Genomic DNA, 21,881 nt, shown 5'->3' on the forward strand with positions numbered 1-21,881 from the left:
CTATTTAGTATTAATAAGATTGCCGAGTGTTTTGATGTTCTTTCTTTTTTTTGTATCATAGTCGTTCCCTGTTGTCACAATATAAAGCCCCAGAAAAAGTAACAAATGAACGAGCATCTGAATATGATATTTCTGTCGCTTTCCCTTTCTCTGCCGTCACAATAAGTAAACCCCAGCAAAAAGTAAGCCAATCAATAGACATGCTCTGGAGTGCGTGTAACTAAAACCTATCACTCCAGTTAACGCACTGAGCATATATTGGTATACAATTTAACTCTGACACATTTTTAACAGAAATGACCCCAAACTATGATACAAATAATTCTACTATACAATTTTCATTCTGCTATAATTATGCCAATATGTAACTATAGCATTTTCTTTAAAGAATAATAATAGAAAGTGTTGATTACTACTGAGAAGAACTCCAAAGCTTGATTGATGGTTGCAACTTTCTTCCAGTTAAATGTTCTCATCAGGTCTATACGTGCCGGATTTAGTTTCTGGTCGGGTAAAGCTATTCGGAAAAAACGCGGGAATCTTTTCCTGTCTGAAAGTATTGGCGATGAGGAGCCATAAGAAAACTGAAATAAATAATTATTAAATATGTTAGTGCAAAGGAGTGTTTACCTTCTACATATCTAAAACAACAACAACAACATAATGATAATAAAAATAAATAAAAATAAATAAAATACATGTAAATTAATCAATAAATAAAACATGCCATTCAAAATGCAAAATTTAAACAATGTTCATCTTAAGGACTTTATATTTTCTTTTTTTTTGTAAGTGCAATTCAGGTAAAAACAGCAACAGATATGAGATTCGTGAGTAGTTTTTACCAGCTTCTTTAAAGTATTTTATTAGACCAGAAAATAGTCATTTAAAGACACAAATAGAGGATATTTAATGAGTGAAGCTTCAATGCTGAAATCACTTAACGAGTTGAATAAAATTATATTATGCGAGCCTTTGACGAGCAAATTATTTTTTTTATTCAACGAGTTCAATAAATTCAGAACTGAACCTACACGAATGTAATATTCAATTTATCATATACCTAAAATAAAAATTGTTCAAAGTGCTTAAGAATATTTTTTCATTACCCGCCTATAGTGCAACGCTAACACTTAGCGCGTCTTTACACTATGTTTATATAACGAAAATGACGTCACGGCAAAATATATGCACGGCCGGTAATGGTATGGTATATGATAATTATTAGATTTTTCACCAGACTCCACAATCATTATTTACCCACTACTTTCAAGGAAACAGACCTGTTTCAGTGACATAGACACAAATACTCAGAACGGACTAGTTAAAGTGACATTAAAATATCCGTCGATATATGAGCCGCGTCACGACATAACCAACATAATGCGTTTGCGACTAGCTAGGATCCAGACCAGCCTACGCATCCGCGCAGTCTAATCAGGATCGATGCTGTTCGCTACCAGTTTCTCTACTTGTTATAGGGTTTGTAAGCGAACAGCATGGATCTTGATCAGACTGCGCGGATGCGCAGGCTGGTCTGGATCCATGCTGGTCGCAAACGCATTACGTTGGTTTTGTCGTGACGCGGCTTTTATGAAAAAATCATGTTCTTGGCTAGATTCTAAATGAGCAGGCAACTCCTTTTTATTATTCTTAACAATACAGAGGACATTTAAATAGTATCATTACAAGGGGAAAATATAATATTAATGAATGACATAAATTTCTTTTTTAAATTACTTTTAGAAATTTCTGACAATATAAATCATTAATATTAATAATGAGGGTATCTCTATCAAAAGATGACAATATAAGTATTATATACAAGTTTTATCAGCAGTATAATTTATTGTCTTTAAAAGGTTGATGATAATTTGAATCCTGTAACAAAGACATCGTAAATCTAAGATACAAATAACTTTATTAAAACTAAATTATCTGTTTTTATCATACATAGCATGCTATATGAAATATTGTAATTTTGAAATACAAACTTTATTAAATCTATAACTCATACAATTGTTTTTCATTCAATAACTTCTTATAATATTCTAATACAAGATAAGAAATAATTCTAATTTAATTCGCATCTGTATTTCTATGACTACAAAGATTAATCCACGAAACTATCACAGAAAAAAATTGGTTTCATTACCAATTTAATGGAAACCTTTATACAATATGTTTGAATTACTCACGTTATTCGCTTCTTTACAAAAAATAATTAGATCTACGTATGAGCTTTACATTAACGTCGAGCTTTATATAATTAATAAGAGAAATATATATATGGTTTAAATAATTACATCGAAGAAGGAAAGGCCAGCCCTGACGGCTAATACAAAACGCACAAAATCAATAGGCATATCTTTCTACAGGTGACGATTTCATTATCAGAAATAGTCATTTCTTTTCAATTATAGAGATATTGAAACCTATCAAATTTTTAAGTCCAATCTGACGATTCTGTTCCATAAAATCATGCAAATGGCGATGTTAGGGAATTGAAACAGATAATGTCAATGGTTTCATTTGAATCCTCATTTTGAAAGCATTTTACATATTATCAGTAAAGCTTTTACCTAATTTCCCGAAGGCCGATAAGAAGTAAATACTTTATCAAGTCGGGTTCATTTAAAAGTAAAATACAGATTTAGCATATTGTGATTACAGCATTAATAAAGAGGAAAATGTTTTACGAGTGAGCCGTGTGAAGCAAAATTGTTCCCAGTGGCCTCAAAATACCTCTTTTTGTATTTTTTGTTTACTTGTTTATTTTTCCCTTGGTAGTTTTAATTCAAACTTTTTCTAGCTTTACAATAGTTCTAGCATCACAGTATTCAGAGCTAAATTATGATGCAGAAGGACATATCGCATTTTTTATATAAACTATAATTTTTAGATAACCAACGATACAAGACGCCGTTATACGATTTTTAGCGCCGTTTTACAAACTATAAAGACTTCATAGTTTAGCCATTTAAACGGTGTATTGTTCATTTAAATAGTCGAATATAACGCAAAAATATTGAGATATCAGAGTGTTACCTTTCTTTTGGGACACCCGATATGTTGTGATAAAACAAGAGATTTAAAAGATATTTTCCTAGTCTATACAATTATTGTTTCTTTTTTATTTCTTACTTTTTTTAAGACTCTAAGCAATAAACTTTTTGTTACTTAAAGGTATAAACTCATACTCACAAAACAGGTTTAGAAATATTTATCTTTAATATTGTTTTTACGATGTCTTGCATATTTATGCCTAGTTTTAAACATATTTATGTCAGAACTTAAATTTTACCAGAACTGGTGCCATGAGCACGACCCCAAAAGGCCTTTAACCCTAAGTCCCTGGTTAGGAGATAGAGGTCGACCCCTAAGCCACTAGGCGACCACTCCCTGTGAGTGTACATTAATACATTTCATTCACATTCATTTCCACGACGCAAAAATTAGATTGTAATATTAACGAGCAACTTAAATAATCGACCGTCTGAGCATAACCATCCTTTCACAATTATTGTTATCACATCACACACGCAATCAGGACCTAAAAGATACCATGATCATAAAAATAATCCAATCAATTATCTGTTTCACAGGGCTTTATTTAAATTTGAATTTGACATTGCGTCTTCTATATCGAAAATGCCTTAATTCCCTTTGCGGTCGAGTTCATAATAGTTACACGATAATGTTCACCATTAGATGTGACGTCAAATTTTTTTTCGTGAAAATTGCTTCTGATGTAAGTGTAGTTTTTTAATTAAATAAGTTAGTTTGCTAATAGCAACTTAGCAATAAATATCAATTTGTCATGTGTTACAGGACAATTATCAATATCATTTTTATCGTCATTATACTTGTAATTATTCAAGCTTACCAGCAATCGTGATAATGTTTAGTACTGCATCTACAAGGCAGTAAAAATCAATGTTTCTCATTAATGCAAACCTGGGTTATATTCCACAGATATGACACTTGTGACGTAGCCTCAGAAGTGATCGAACATCCGCCGCCCAGGAGCATATGGTAGGGTGGATTCTCGTGAAATATCTCGAACATCTGATATACTGATGTCCCTGGATCACACTACAAATAATAATAATAATAATAATAATAATAATAATAATAATAATAATAATAATAATAATAATAACAAGAAGAGCATTGATGCAAAGCATCAAAGGGCGTCCAAGCAAGAAATGCAGCAAGTGAAGATGAACTAGTAGACATAATTATGATGACAACTTTTCAATTGTTAATTGGTTTTTACCAGAATTGTACATCACTTATCAATGAACGGATGAAAGACTTTATTCATTATGAACTTTGATTGGCATGTTAGATATTAGAATATTACTTGTTATTTCTTTATGATCGTGATTATTAATAGCAACGGATATACATGTAAACAATCATTTATAATCCATATGTGAAACGTATGATCAACAGCACACTTGTGTAATTGTCCCTCATTATGTTATCGCTATTAGCGAAGACCCCTCCTAAGGTATCTGTTCACACTTAGTAAAAATATGACACTGGTTATATTACCATGTTGATCATGTTGAGCATAATTGTTTATTATACAATAATTATAATATCTATTTTAATAAAAAAAATACAGATTTTTTTAATATTGTTTTCTTTTCTTTTTTGTGTTTTATGTGCTATTTCAATACTGAGATTTTACGTTTTCTACCCTTTTTTTTATTAAATTGTAAAATAAATTTTAAGAATTCAATTGTCATATTGACCGATGATTATAAGTCAAAACTTAACTGGAAAAAGTCAGTAAATTATGGTTAATCTTTCAAGATATAATATTGCTTATTCTTAAACAATGTACATGTACATTTGTATTTTTCTTTATTATTTTTTAAATTGGAATAATTCATATAATCTAATTTGTAACTTGAAAATTCCTCGGCATCTTTACTAAACATGAATAACAAATTAAATAAAATGTTTCAAAGTTGATAGTGTCATATTAATACCATAAAAATGTACCTTTTTTTTCTCAATGATTGTACATATTTATTGTTTTTATCTCATATAGATAAAATGAAACATGCTATTGTTGTTGTTGTTTTTTCGAATTACGTTTATGTATAATAATAATCAATACATTATAGAGTTTATCTGTGTTTATTAATTATTGTAACCAAACTAAGTGACAAACATTCGTTTTGGAAAAAATTTGTTCTGTTCTGTAACGATATCAAACATCTACTCCAAATCCGGGAGAGACCGGACAATAAACGTGTGATACTATTCGCCGGTCACTAGTAAATCCCGGTCAAAATAGACCGGGAGAGACCGGGATGTTCCGATAGGAGTACATCCCTCTATAAATAGATTTTCGGAATGTTTAGGTCATCAACTCATCATTCTATTTATAGCTTTCGGATACATGTACAACAATAACGTACTATGAACTACAAAATGATGAAATAAAAAAAACCCCGAAGAGCGCGATTTATTGACGGAAAAGGTTATTTCATTTGAAAATGTTAGCATTGCGAAATTCTCCAGTTCGCTATTCATTGTACATATCGCGACATTTCACTTTTAATTAATAATCAAGCAGCCTCATACCGATCGGAATGATCGGCTTTTATTATGACCGACTAAAAGGCTCGAGAAGTTGCTGTCGCCCTTTCACAAAATCTGATTTCATTCCATAAAGGGGCGCCGCGCTTCGGCGCGGACGCCAATAATAATAATAATAATACATGTAATAATAATAATAATGATAATAATGATAATAATAATAAATGACAACAAAATAATTACAACAACAACAACAAAAACAACAACAATACTAATAATGATAAAATGTTCTGTTACATTCATTATTTTGTATTTTATGAGTAGTCTCATAATTAATAAATTACTTGTATCTTCAACAAAGCAAAGCTAAATTGTACTCAAAATCTACGGCATAACATGCATAACAATTTTGGTTTGTGAGCACTGACTATCGTTTTCAATGGCTTAGCAGCCTCTCAGTTATAAGATCGTGACATTGTGCCTTACAGGCGTCATGGTCGTGTTTCCTTTACTCACACAAGAGGTATAAAAGAAATTTCACAATGCTGAAACGCAGATACTAGTCATTTGATTGGTCTGAGACTGCCGTGGGATGTACAGTGACCAATGAAAATCCTGAGATTTGAGACGGACGTTAGAACCACCAAGCAGTATCATTAACAGGACAAAGGCATAATTATAGTATTTATAGGTAACAACATTATCAATGACATGGTAATAAGTGACAACATAATCAATGACATTGTTATAAGTGACAGCATTATCAATGAAATGGTTATCAGTGACAACATTATTAATGACATTGTTATAAGTGACAACGTAATCAATGACATGGCTATTAGTGATAACATTATCAAAACATGGTTATAAGTGACACCATTATCAATGACATGGTTATCAGTGACACCATTATCAATGACATAGTTGTAAGTGACATCGTTATCAATGACATGGTTATCAAGGAAATGTCATTAATGTCAAGATCATGAATGACAAGGTCACCGATGACAAGATTATTAATTACAACACTGGCAAATACGAGGCCATTTACGTCAAGAACAGCAATGTCAAGGTTATAAATGCAATGACTAAATTGTCAATAACAAGGTTATCAATGGCAATGTCAGCAGCGACAAGATAATTAAATTAATGACAAGATCATCAATAACAGTGTCATAAATGTCAAGTTTTTCAACGATAAGGGCATTAATGACAAAACCGTCAATGGCAAGAAGTGACAAAAGTATCAATGACAAAGTCACCATTCATGCGCTATTCAGTAAACTTTGTGCAGTTCTGCACTGCATACAAATATATAACATCAATATTAAGGTTTAATAAGATTTTAAAAAAAAAACTTTTACTGGATGGTCAAATGTGAAAAAATCAACCTTATTTCCTCATTAATATTTAGACTAATAATCTTTCAGCATACACGATATGTGAATCTTATTAATGAACAAACCAAAACCCTCATAGTAGTTCATTTCCTTATAGATACAATAGTTAAGATTAAGAAAAATAGAAATAATTTCAACATGTTTACCTTTTTATTACTATAGTGAAAGTCACTGATCCTTAGTGTAATGTTAGTTATAGTTATAGAGACCTTACGGGATATTATTATTATAATTATTATTATGATTTTGGCTTAAACATGTTCTATTCATAATCAAACACAGTACAAAATATACATTCATTCAATATATACAATGTTGAAATGAATTAGAACGATAGATATGAAGTGTAACATAGTTCTTCTCCGAAGGATATAATTATTATTTGACCGGTTCTCTCATATACTTATAATAATAATTATAATTATAAATGTTCATTTTTAATATGACGTAGGGAGAACCGTTGTGTCAGATAATTATTTCTATCTAAAAATGCACATTGTCATGTGTCCAATGTAAGTAATAGTCGACGTAGGTTGTCAAAAAGGAAATTATTTGTTATACAGCGGCAACATTGCACCTATGTAGCTGGTCAAAATTGGCGAAGTTTGACCATTTTAGAGTAACGTTCCATCCATTCGTTGAAAACAGTTATCACGATTTGGACAAGTTTTGAATAAAACTGCGTTCCCACACTATATGGTAAAAATGATTTACAAAACATTTGGAATAAGGTCCTGTAGTTACCTAATTAGTAAATGATATGTGAGCAGGAATGATTGTCCAAGGTATCTGTCATCAGCGCAATTTTTCGCGCGGGCTTCTCAGTTGCTACATCGCATGTATTTAAAGAGAATTCATAAAGCAAAGGTATTACAAGGTAATAGGACAAGGACGTAATTAATCTAAGATATTTCATGATCAGTCATGGACGATTTTATCGATATCTCAATTAATGATACGTACTTTATACTATATAACATATCATAACATATCCAGTAAGAAACGAAGCCTTTAAGATGGTTTCATCTAAACTAAGTACACGTATTTAGAAGCCCTAACTCCTGGAAAACTTAATTTGAATGTCTTTCCCTCTGGTCTAACAATTCATCATGTTTTATTAGGACAATTTCAAAATATTTAAGAAAAGTACAGATGAACAGGTCACATAAGTAGCGGCTGATTGTGTTGTACATTGGTCGTATTGGTATTACAGCAAAGTTAGGCTTCTTTAGAATTATTTCATCCTTATCTTAACTGTATTTTGGATCTTTTCGTTTTGTTCTTGTCCAGATAAAATAAATGCATATCTTAATTTAAATATTTAATAAATTAAATGATCCATGATTAAATAAATTTAAAATCCATATTTATTGTGATGTAACATGATACATGCTTCTATATTTACTAAATGAAATATGTTTAAACTAAATAAACCTTAAATAACGTTTTTTTTTTTTCATTTTAAAAGACTGTCTGATCTATCGTCGGTACATTGGGTCGATTACTCTGTTCGTCAAGTCGACGTGATTGGCGTGATAAAATAAGTGTTGAAAAAAACCTGTTATAGATTGTATATAAACTCTTAGATTTTATGTAAGATATGGAGGAAAGAACAAATTTGACCTTGAGTATAGAACAAAATACCAAGGCACACATTTGTTATTGTAACTTGTTGTTTTATTTAGAAACGCAAATATAACTTACGAAAGTACAGTGATACCAAAATAGGACTTTTCTTTTGTAACAGAAGGTTCAACAGCAGCAACAACAACACCAACAACAAATGAGGTTAATAAACAGTTATATAAACTCTTCAAAAGATTCTAAAACAACATTGCTTCCTAGCATTTCTGACATGTCGGATATTAACATCAAATATAAACGGAAAATATAAAGTATGTCATGCTAAGCAAGATTTTACGTTCATAAATCTGCAGAAACAAATGAGGACAGTCACGTGACAATTCTAAATTTAAACTTTGAAAATAGTGTCGTTGAACTTACGAGCACACATTCTAGACACACATTTCGACATATCGTAAATTTGTCGTTAAGTAAATACATAATAGTATAAACATTACTACACATCCGAAATTAGTTGTTCACAACATACCTCTTAAATAAAATTTTACTTTATTTCTTTTAATAAATCAATATGTTCTAAAATACTTTGCAATATTGGTTTAATATCTTTATAGAGCTCGCTATATCTATTTGAAAGTATGCGCAAACATGCATTATAATTTCTCGTGAAGTGAAGTGTTTGTTAAATATAATTTTTAAAATTTATGAACCGTTTCTCCTTTTAAGTTATGGCATCAAGGGGATATAGCAAAGATCAAAGAAGCGATTAATTGTAAAATAAGTAACCTTGCATTTTAAATATTTCATCAGAAATCAGAAATGCAGATCTCTTATATCTAAAAGACAGAACATGCACATCTGACGTGAGAATTTTATACAGAAAAAAAATTGTCAAGACTTTGAACTTTCCAGTTCACTTACATTGGTTCCGATGAAAAATGTCTGATAATGTCTTATGAGTAATGATAAGATACAAAGAACATCTTAATTCATATTTCAACTGATCAGCAATCTGACTAAAATTATGGTTTGTTAAAGTATTGATTTAAAACACGTTTATACCAGTGGCAACACCATTTACAATAATACAATGTACTAATGGCAATGCTATCACAGGTATGGTCAAGTTTATCAATAAAATCATCATCAATGACAAGAATATCAAACACTGTCATAAATGGCAATATTATATATTACAATAATGTCAACTAAGGTCATCCACGACATTAACAACAATGGCAAGGCTATCAATGCACTGGCAAATTATCCATTGCAAGGTCAATGCCAAGGTCATTAACGGCAAAAATAGAAATGACTAGATAATCAAAGATATGGTCAAATATTTTAAGATTTTCAAAGACATGGTCGTCAGTGACAAGATAATTAATGACAAAAAATATGAATGACAAGGTCATTAACGAAAAGGTCATCAATGGCAAGGTCATCTCCGATAAGGTCATCAATGACAAGGTCATCATAGATAAGGTCATCAATGACAAGGTCACCATATCATTCTTTAAGAAATGTTGTGACTATATGATAATACCTGTTTTAAAAGTTTATCATTATAGCTAATTAACTTAACGATATACCAATGCTTTAATTAGCTGTCATGTATGAAAAAAAAATGTCATTAATACAAGATATTACAAAAGTAATTGCCATTCATTTTTAGACAATTCGACATCATAATGAGGTTATTTATTTGTACACATACCATATTAATCTTCTGGCACATTGAAAAGAGTCTTTACTTACGACAAAATTAGTTCTCACAACAATTTACTTTTCCAATCAGCTTAATTTACGATGTCTGAATTGGATACTTAATAAGCTAAGGTATAAGAGGAAAAGCTTTTTAAAACCATTTTCACATTAAATATCCTACATTCCCATCATGACCCAACAATACTATCATTTTTATTTTTTTTAAAAGTTCTTAAGATTTGGTATCTGGTACAGTTTTCAAAAATACTCAATTGTCATATACATATTTTTCCCTCTAAATTTTGATATGTTTGCAATTGGCATTTTCTAGTAAATAAGCATTTTGTATGGAAGTTAAAATACTACTTTGTTTGCATTTTGCTACCTTTACGAGTACACCACATTACTACACGTTTAGTGCAACTTCTTGAATTGTTAAACATCTAACATGCTCTTAACCCATTTTTAAAACATTATTTAACACATGTTTGACATTTCTAAAGAATTAAAAGATATGAATATCTTACGCATAATGTATCTTTCAATATTAAGCTTCGTCTTTCAATCTTTACAAATCCTTGCCTAATTCTTTTAGGGATAACTTCAAAATATGTATTGCCTGAATGGTGAAAGTGCAGACCATGATCAGACACGACCTGGTCATCACTTATAGCATTCTAAGTGTTATTAAAACTACGAGAAAAAATACTTTTTATTGCAACAAATAATGTGGTATCAAATAAACTAAACAAACGCTTTTTTGAATGGTTGTATGTGAATTTTCAAAACACAATTCGTGTCTTAGATTTGTTTATGTATGTAAATTTTTACATTGTACGATATGTTAATTTTATCCCCTAACGGCATAAATTAAAAGACACCAAATAAAATGAAGAAGAAAAGGCAAACAAAAAATACGACCGTACAGATGTTACTCGGCTGCAAAGCAGCCAAGTCTTATTGATTTTGAAAAATAAAAAAGTATATAAAAACATTGAAATTCATCAGCTTTACACTTATGGACCAATTAAAAATATCTTGCTTCATTGCAAAACATATTTCGGACGAAGTCCATCTGTTATCAGTTTGATATCCTGCAAAATTAACAGGGAAGGACTGAATATAAGAAGAATTTTAATTGGTCATCTAAGATTACAAACTGAAATCAGTGAATCTCATTGGTCATTCTAAAATAAAATGTAAAGGATAGTTATAACCATTCTAAAATAAAATGTTAATGTACACAATTAGTAAAGTCAAACATAAAACAAATAACAGAGAAACCTAAAATAGACCTTGTCCTACCTTCAAAAATCATCAATATCAACATTTTATAATTTAATTTAAATGCTCACAAAATGTGTATTTTTTTAGCCACAAGAAATCATTAGTCAGTAATTGTTATGCAAGCATTGCTAACATTTTTTTTTAGTACTGAAAACTTAGAAATAACATAATTTAGCATGTTAATCAATTTAACTTCGGACGAGTATCTTTTTAAAGATACTTCTTGTTTATTTACATTTTCCTCAAATAGAAAGAAATTGTTTACTTATCTCCGTAAACAAATAATTGTCTGTGCAACTGAACTGTGAGTAGTTTTCCGAGATTTAATATCGTGGAACCATGTATTGAAATTTTATTGAAATTTTATTATTATTATTTATTTAATATCTTCTTTTTTCTTTTTTTTTTTAACTTTAAACAATATTCTGTGCTAATTATAATTTTGACTGTTGTAGTCTTAATCTGAACTGTGATTTTATTTATTTATTTATTTTTAATAAATTTATCCAATGCCTCATCTGATTTCAGTCATTAACTTAATTTATTTAATTTATTATTTATATAAAATGATATTTTAATTTGTTAAACTGTTATTTTATATATATGTACATCTTATTATGTAACTGTGATCTATGTTGTTGCAAAAAATAAAAAAAAAATAATTAGGCTAAAATTAAATCATACGTAAACACGTTTAATCTATAAATGACAAAGGTAAACATATGAAGAGGAACGGGAACTGTTTCACAATGATGTTGCAATGTATTGTAAGCGTCTGGTTTTTTCTTCAATCTATACGTTTGTTTACTTTTTGAAACTAGTTGAAGAAATTCAAATTTATATATTTTAAAGTTTCTTAAATTTTCTTTTGAGATGACTTGGATAGTGCTGTGCAGCTTAGTCACCTTTTATATAGTAAGGCGAGGTCACACGTGTGTATTTTTTATTTTGGTTAGATTTGGTAACAGGTCTAATGCTTTTAATGTCTTCTACATGTATATTATGTTAATAATCAAATTTGTTTTTTATATAGTAGGTCATTTGCTTGTTAAAAGTTTATATATCGTTTAATTGGGATAAAATTAATAATGTCCAAGGCATTAGAATAAACCATTACAGCCATGTTTGCTCTGTCTAGATATAGATTAGATACATGGTGTCGGATTCCTGGCACAATACGATATATACAAAAGAGTACCCGTAATGCAACAGTATTTAATAGTAGAACGACATAATGAAATTTTCGTGTCTTTATGTTTCCCCTTTAACTTCAATAACTGCGCAGATCTAAACAGACATTCGTCTACGGGCAATTTCTTTGTAATTCTAAAAGTATACAGTGCACAGCTGACCATTCCTTCGCAGCCAGCCATTTTACGCGTGCGCAAAACCTCGCTTGTCTTTTATTTAAGATTAATGTGGCTTTTGCAGAAAAATATCCGGTTATTTGACATGATGTTTCAATTATTCAAACGCATTTTTTTTCACAAGATACTTTAATATAGATTTACACTTTTAGCACTTAAGAGAATTCATGTGCTTCAGTTTCTTAATTGATATAAGTTTTTTTTCTTTCGATTATCAACAGTAAAAGTTTTGCCAATATTTCTTTTCTAAGCCATCATGATATCTATATAAGCGCATGATAAAGGAAATGGAGAGCTTAATTTCACATGATAACATGAATGATTCATGCTGTGAAATCCAAGTTATCTTTTTGTTCGTTAGACATATGACAATATACATGTTTATCTCAAGCTGAACTGATGATATCCTCTCATAATTAGCGAGCACAAGAAAAAATGATACTAAGCAGAGAATGTTTATTAATCATTTTAGTTAGTTATTTGGCATAAAATTGCTAGAATAAGTATAAATTTATATTCTAGTGTGAAATTGTAATCACATTTTATGGTCTAAGCATACACCTATATATTTTCTCCGTAAAATACGTGTATATACGCTTCAACGGATGGAAAATTCCGTATGTCAGTGACAAAAACGGAACCATATATTGAAGTGCCGGAATATTTTTGACGTTGGCTCTGATCTTAATTGTGTTATGCATAAAATTTAGAACGGGAACCAAAATTATGAAAGGTGTGGCCGGTTTTGCAAAAAAATACGTATTCATTCGACATTCTTGACATGTAACATTTCATTTTCTGAATTTACTAAAAAAAGAGAAGTATATTGAATTGTCTCTATACTGTTCTAATAGTTTAATCTTACCAAAACGTAGACAAGTGTTGTTTGATTGATTTCAAATGAAATTGCACGTTATGTTCCACTGGTAGTTGCTACAAACTTGTGAATATTGATTTTGAAGCCCACTCCATAAAATAAATGTTCATCCTCCGCAAATATAAACAACTATCTTCCATGAAATCAGTGTAAAGCATGCACGATCAGAAATATCTGTATGTACTTAATATGTATGAAGTCAGTTTATTTTAAAATGTTTGATATCAAAATTGATATGTGCATGTGGTACAAGTCTAAGATTTACATTCGTGATATACTCGTCCTAAAACATAATTTCTTATGTTAACAAAGTAAAAAAGAAGAACAAAATCAGATTATAACAGATATGCTATGTACTGTAAACAAGAATAAATATTCTTCTTGCACTAAAATAGGTTTTTTTTCTTCTATATTTCTAGCTGCTTGAACAATAAAAAATGATTCAAAGGCCCTTAACAAATTTACAAGCTATTGGTTTAAACATATTTATTTATGCTCGATTACGAAACCCACAGTCCTCCTAGCCATTAGGTCACAACTACTTCAAAACATCACTCATTGTATCATCAATATTTTGTAATTCATCAGGACAAAATCGCATTTTGCTAGAGCTTTAATGGCACATATACTGCAACCATGCAAAACGCAAATGTAGAATGCATGTTAAAGTCTGTCAAATAGTTTGTTTGAAACAACTTCAACGCGTTCAACCGTCATTTCGAAAATGACCATGGTGGTTTTAGGCATAACAGCAAGCTATAAATGTGAAGTGAACAGATAGCCATACATAGCTGTGGATGCTTCACGCAAAACAAGTTTGACTAAGTCAAGGGCAATAACTCTATGACTGTCCGAATCGACAAGCACAATAACAAACTGTTGACCAACGTTCATGTAAAATTTCACGACCCCTAACTAAAGTATTTATCGAGCAACACTAAAGATTCCGGGACGGACAGACGCGCGTAATCAGGCACAGGCGCATGGACACGTAAAACGTTTAAACCCCCCTCCCCCTTTGGGTGGAGGCATGAAAAGTCGAGTTTTATCTTCAAGTCATTAAATATTAATGCCTAAAATATTGAGCAGTATTTTCTACAAAGCCAGTAACTGTGCATTGACACAGTGTCATCTTATTGGTAAAATGATAAGCAAGAACAAAACTATTACTGATTTACGATGACGATGATGATGTTTCATTGATGATAATGATGTTGATGATGATGATAATGATGTATTATTAACGTTGATGAAGGTAGGTTAAAACGGCGATGATAATGTTAGTTTACTGTGTAAAATGTGTGACATATACGGTCAGGCATTTACTACCAAATTGCAGTTCTAAACGTATATGGCACATAAACATTCGGCCGTATATGTCCCACACGCGTGACATATACGTTCCGTGGCATATACGGATTCAACTTTTAAAAGTCGGCGATTGTTCTTTATAGGTTTTACATCTCCTTTATTAAAGAATATTGACTCATACTACATTGTAAGTGCTACATTTAGATTTGTAGGATTTTATCACGTGTTTTAAAAAATGATATATTTATTGATTGATACTATATATGTTTAAAATAATGGACAGAACTTTTCTTTATCACTATATAATATATTTTTCACACAAGTCAATCATAAATAAAACAATGATTTATTACCATTTTTTATCAGTAACACTGATATTTTCGGATATATAGAATGTGGACAAATTCTTAAAAATAATTACTATAATCGTCTTTTATTTTTAAAGAATATCTTGCATACATACTTTCTAGCCTCATATTTTGCATCTAACTCAATGCAAGATTCTTTTATTCTTTCGGTTTAGTCATGAATAAAGGAAGTCTTCTGACCAAGATTCGATCTATTACTCTGTCAACATTCAGTGCCTATGTCCTTGCGTTAAGCGGATTGTTCTTCTAATCGAGCACAGCATTGTCATGATTAAAACAAATTTATTTGATGTTTTAATTACAGCTTTTTTTCCAGACATTGATATTATAAAAACAATCTGTGTCACAGATCTATAGGTAACAGGTAAGTTCTCTTTCACCCTGTTTTATGAGCTTTCTGTGAATGCTTTTTTTATTTACGTACTTTGGAATGGGATAGTTTTACTCTCACAATCGAAATGAAAATAATTAAAAAGCCGGTTGAAAACAAAATTGTAAATAAAACCAAATGATTTCATGCTTTCAATTAGTTAGCTGGACTTTTACAACAATGAACTATAGTTGAATAATTCCACAGTGAGATTATCACACTGTAACTGTTGTAAGACAACAATATTTGAACATATATCATCGTATTTGAATACAAATTATGGTAGAAATATACTTCGTCGTAAGTAAATGTAAATAATTACTTGAGCAAAATAACATTACAAAAATGGAGGAATAAATCATTCGTTTTGAATGGGAAAACCAGCCACAGGTAATATTTTGTAACTCGTGCTTACTCCATTCTTGAGTCTGGTGTTCATAAATATTTCTATCTTATAAAGAAACAAGCAAATATCATCTTAATCTTCTTGGAAGTTGAGGGCATAATGGGAGATCTGATACTTGTTATTCACAATGGCGTCGTCTAATAATTTTGACGCCGAAATTGTTAAATTGTATTAGTCTACTACGATAAATGGCAAAAGGCATACGGAGGGAAAGGGCTTATCGAAGATAAAAATAAAAAAGTTGACAGATTTAAAAGAACAGGATCTATAAAAGATGGGCGACATTCCAATACATTTTTTATGTTAGGACAGACATTATGTCATAGATAATAAGACCAATTAACAAAGTAAAAGTGCTAAAAGAGTACAAGTATACAACTAATGAAATTTATATATATTTATGTGATTTATAATCGGTAAAATTATATTGATTCAATAACCTTATGCACAACCCTCAAATGAGTTGAAATATGTGAGTAAAGTGCCGGGTAACTAAGATCAATTAATTCTTTGCGATTTACAACTTCTCCCGTAATTAAGCCTATATTAACTAGGATACTAATACTATTTTAAGTGGATTATCCTAAATCTAACGAAATATTTTCATGAGATCAATTATGCTGCTTCTGATTCGCGAAAAAATGTGTAACATAGAATGTCTCTATTATTTAACATACATTAATATTGAAATTTGAAACTTAAACATAGTGAAATGTTCCAGAACAAATTATTATGCTGCTACAATTTTAACTGGTTAGAAATTATATAACTTCATGTAGTCTACATTCGCTCATAAGGATGTGTTATGCGATGAAAATTTGCAAAATCTTTCTCAATGAAATAATCTTTGTACATTTTTGTAATTGTCATTTTTGTATTGAAACATATTTTTCTCAAATTCTAAAAAAACACATTTGGTTGCCACAGGCTAAGGTGTCATTCATTTCTCAATTGGATGTTGAGCAATCTAAAAATGCATATTTTGATAAGTAATCTGTTGTACAAATTCTGGTGATAAGTCTTTATTGAAATAGAAGACATACATTCCGGCTTAAGACAGCCATTCCGGCTGAAGCCATATTTGTTTGATAAGGCGAACAAAAAGTGTTTTAGCACCTTTTTTCGGCATAAGCCGCCGGCAGTGGTCCGGGATATTTCGATATATAATTTGTGATTGGTTGTTTTTTTTTGTAACGTCAATGGTTATTGGTTCAAATCTTTTTTGGTCTTTCCTTAAAAAGTGTGTCTTTCCTTAGTAAAGTCACTTTATGTTGGACTTTACATGTGTTTTATTCTTTAAAATAAAAAAAGGAAAGTACACATATTCTTCTTGATATTTTAGGTAAGAATGTTATATTTTGATTTTCTGACAGATTTTGTTAAACTTGAATTCTCAGAATGTTGTAACATGTTCTCTCAAGATTACATTTTGTGAATTGTAAATGTGTCTATGTTTCTGTAATAGTTTAACATTTTTATTATTTTTGTTTGTTAACGGACCCAGTGTAAATTGATAATTCAATTTCGAATCCGCTGATTTATCCTTTTCCGTGATAAGCGCCTCTTTTGGCTAAACTGATATTGTAATGATGCAAGCAAAATAGATTTCATTGTAATTTAAGTTTTTAATCATTTAAGCAATAATGCAGGAACTATTAAGTACAGGTATTTGCACAATTCATTCTGAATTATTTAATTGTATGTATTTAACTTTAACTAGTTAAACGAAACGCATTGACAACGTTATAATTTATGCTTTTGATTATCTCTGACTATCCGAAAATATGGACTGTTGATAATTTGTAGTAAAATGAAGAACATTAAATTTAGCATTATTTTTATATTTGCATTTACTTGTTAATTGTTCTTGTCATTGGATATAAAGGAAATCTAAGGTTTATGACACAAATAGATTATACTGAATCATGTTTATAATTAATTGCAACATGTTTTATATTTCATGAAAACATGTTCTATATTTAATTGTGTCATTTTAACATGTTTTATAATTCATTTTAACATGTTTTATATTTCATTCCATATGTTTGATGTTATCATTTTCACTTTATGTTGGACTTTACATGTGTTTTATTCTTTAAAATAAAAAAAGGAAAGTACACATATTCTTCTTGATATTTTAGATGTCTTGGAAGAGAGTCAAAAACAGGGGCAACAACTCCTGAATTACCTAAACAATAGAAACCGTGCAACAAAGCACAAAAGATGTACAAATACATTTCTTTCATTTATATAAGTAGTTATTTTCTCCAAGTTTTTTTTTTCAGGATTCAAACAATAATTTTACAGGAAGTCAGTTTCTTGATTTATAGTCCTCAAAAGCATTAATTCAAATATAAAACAATAGAACTTAAACATAAATATATTGTTTTTGGAATAATTACGCATTAATTCTTAGACTTAGAATAATATGATAATGTTGTGATATGGCTGTATAATCCTTACATATTATGTGTTTCAGTATATGTCTCGGTTCAGAACTGTTCACTTATTAGGATGGAAGATGTGTAATTGGCCGGATAACCGCGGAACGGTATTCAGAAGATCCCGGGTTCGAGACCCGGTCAATCACATTTTTCTCACCCTGTAACATTTGGCGCCCAACGTGGGGCCGTGACAGGATATAACTCAGAGTTTAATTTACATTGCTTTGTAACTCTGTGAAATTCGAGGACGAATTTCAATAAAGCAGTGTAGGAGCACATTTGTCTCGGAGCACATTTGTCTTACGTAAGACAGATGCGGTCGCATTTGTCCCACATAAGACAAATGGGACCTCAAATGTCTACCCGAAAAAGCTCATTTGTGTGACAAATGTGCTCCGTTCAAGTTTTTTAAGGGCCAAGAAAGCACATTTGTCTCATGTGTTTTTAAGGGTCAAGAAAGCATATTTGTCTCATGTCATTTTTATGAATTATTTTTCACACATTTCCCCACGTCAGAAATTCTTTTTTAGAATCGAGGTTCGCCGTTTTACCACATGTCAAGTGTAATCATCAATAGGTTTGCTTATGTTTTCCTTATGAAAAACCTAAAGTGAACTATTAATTATAATATCTCTTATTCAAGAAATTGATTGGCTTAACCTGAAGGCGTAGACTGAAACATACTAAATCCCGTTCACGATGGCACAATGGTGACAGCGCGATGGCACGATGGTACGTTGATGAAAACGCGATGATGCGATGGTGAAAACACAATGGTACGAACGTGAAACAACGATTGTTCGATGGTGAAACAACGACGGCTCGATGATGAAAACGTGATGGTACTATGGCGAAAGAAACGGAACATCGTAATCGGTTGATACTGAATGATAAAATATCGTGACTCGTTTCGCATCTCGCCGAATTCTCGCGTCTCGCTTCGCATCTCGTTCGTCGGCGCGAGACAAGAAATTAGTTCCAGGTCATATACCACTATGTAGTATTCCCTTGGCTTATTATGACCTTAGTATTTCTCAAAATTAAAGTTTTTTTTATTTTTGGTATACTTTTATAGCTCTAAAGAGATACTCATTGGCTAATTACCTGAAGCATTTTTTCATCTGCTGCTTTTTGCAGTTTGTACAGTTGAAGTGATTTAGAATTTTGTATTGAAGTCAAAATACTACTTTTGTTTACATTTTGCTACTTTTATGACGCATTATTTCACATTTAACGCGAATTCCTTTGGGTTACAAGCATCTAACTTCCTCAGAAATCATTATTTGAATATTAATAAATTCATACTTGCCCTATCTAAAGAAATAAAAATTAATTCATTTCTGAAATCTCGTGGTACGGGATACTTCGACATTGCGAGATCTCGTGTTACAATATCGTGCCTCGCTTCGTGTCTCATCGGAATGTCTCGTCTCGCCCGATTCTGAGTGGCCCGATATTCCATAATTATGGCATTACCCTGGATTATTTTAGGAACTCATGCATGTTGTAAGTGCTTTTTCAATGGCGGATCTGAAAGCCGCAATTCTTGGAAAATGACGATTTTTTATACATATATTTCTGATGAAAACAAAACGTGTGTAATGGTCTTCTTATTTTCTTCCATAGATCATTTAAGGGCCTCCGTGGCCGAGTGATTTCAAAAAACCACTTGCCCCTAACCGCTGTAGGTTCGACACATACACGGGGCGTCGAACTATACATGCGAGGATCCCTGTCAGGGTCCAAATGCGGAATACATATCCGCGTGCGCACGTAATGCCACCTTTATGCCACCGTAGATACTACCTTGCTTTTGCTAAGAATATTCCTAGTGCCATAAATCATCTATTAAACTTTAACCATTGAAAATTATCGTATCACAATTAATAACGATAAGAATACACTTGCTGCATTTGTGTAAAGGTTCTGGATGCTGCACTTGTAGAAATTTTCATTGTGACATGCAGAGCAAGGATATTCTTTAATTTAATATATGACTCCTATGAATAGGCAGGAAGTTTTTGACTGACCGGAAGTGACCGAAAAACGGTATTATAAATACAGAAAACACAGAACAATAGCTGGTAGCCGGTATACTCGTTATCAATTGTTGACATGTATTGGATGCGTTTTACGGTACAAGAATCGTTTCCGTAAAAGAAAATACACAATAAACATACATCTTTCTTATAGATCATAGACGAAATGAAAGACACATTGAACAAACAATTGTTACATACAATCTTTGACGCATCTCATTGTCTCAGTAACTACAAATTGTTGACAATGTTAAATCAAATAGTCCGACACCGTTGTTTTAAAGAAGTATTTAAACATTTATCGAGATACGTGGAAAGCAATGTTTAAAGAAACAGTTCAAAGTTGACGACAATTTGTATCAATCATTTTATAAACCAATGCTTTTTAACAATAATTCTATGGTGGAGTTTGACAACATTTTGCGAACCAGTTTTGAAATAGAAAATCAGATATTTAGGTAAAAGAAATAAAATTGAATATATCTGAATATTAAACTTCATTCATACTGTAAAATCGACAGATGCTCATAAGCAAAGATATGACCCATAACAGCGACAACAAACTATTGTATAAAAAAATGAAAATAATAAACAACTATACAAACAGAACATACCTTACTGTCATACCAGTCGTATGTTAGATTATAATCTGTTAGGATATTCTTGTTATTATTGATGTCGTCCAGTGCCATTCTGACAGCAACTTGACATGAATCACCTCCAACCCAACCCGACCCTGTCTTTGGCAACATCCCCAGTAGCCTCAATTCTCGATTTCCTTCGTTACTACCGACGATTAATAATATCAAATATATCTTCATTCTTACTTTGCTGTCCATTGTTTGTAGTCTCATTAGTTTGTTTCTTCTAGGTATTTGTTGAATCACATATCTATGAAATATTTACTTAATCATTATTGAAGCAATAATAAACATTCATGTTTTTTTATTTTTGTTTTTTTCCTTACTTTTTTTTAGAAAAAAAAGAAGAACTTTTGTGATTGTCAGTTATTCTCCTTATATACCAATTAATAAATCCTTTGTGTGAATAACTGCCGCTAAACGGTTTCCTCTTCTACAACACAGAATAATTAATTTTCATTCATGCGACATTTCTTACTAATATCGATATTCTGATGACAAATTTGCCTCGTTGTACAAAA

The 21,881-nt window shown here is 31.0% G+C and overlaps 1 protein-coding gene across 1 annotated transcript in view; it reads right to left on the minus strand.

Moving 5' to 3' along the window:
- The window catches only part of LOC132753551 (gamma-aminobutyric acid type B receptor subunit 1-like), a 40,089-nt gene extending 18,473 nt beyond the window's left edge, over window positions 1-21,616 (minus strand). Inside the window, exons 1-3 of the mRNA XM_060744029.1 lie at window positions 21,334-21,616; window positions 3,958-4,095; window positions 414-584 (exon numbers count right to left, since the gene is read on the minus strand). Coding sequence (XP_060600012.1) covers window positions 414-584; window positions 3,958-4,095; window positions 21,334-21,573 — 549 coding nt within the window. The 5' untranslated portion in view covers window positions 21,574-21,616. The remainder of the gene's footprint in view (window positions 1-413; window positions 585-3,957; window positions 4,096-21,333) is intronic.
- Window positions 21,617-21,881: the final 265 nt, after the last annotated feature.

Source organism: Ruditapes philippinarum, unplaced genomic scaffold (assembly GCF_026571515.1).
Source record: "Ruditapes philippinarum isolate M1 unplaced genomic scaffold, ASM2657151v2 ctg7928_1_1_1_1, whole genome shotgun sequence".
Taxonomy (NCBI): Eukaryota; Metazoa; Mollusca; class Bivalvia; order Venerida; family Veneridae; genus Ruditapes; species Ruditapes philippinarum.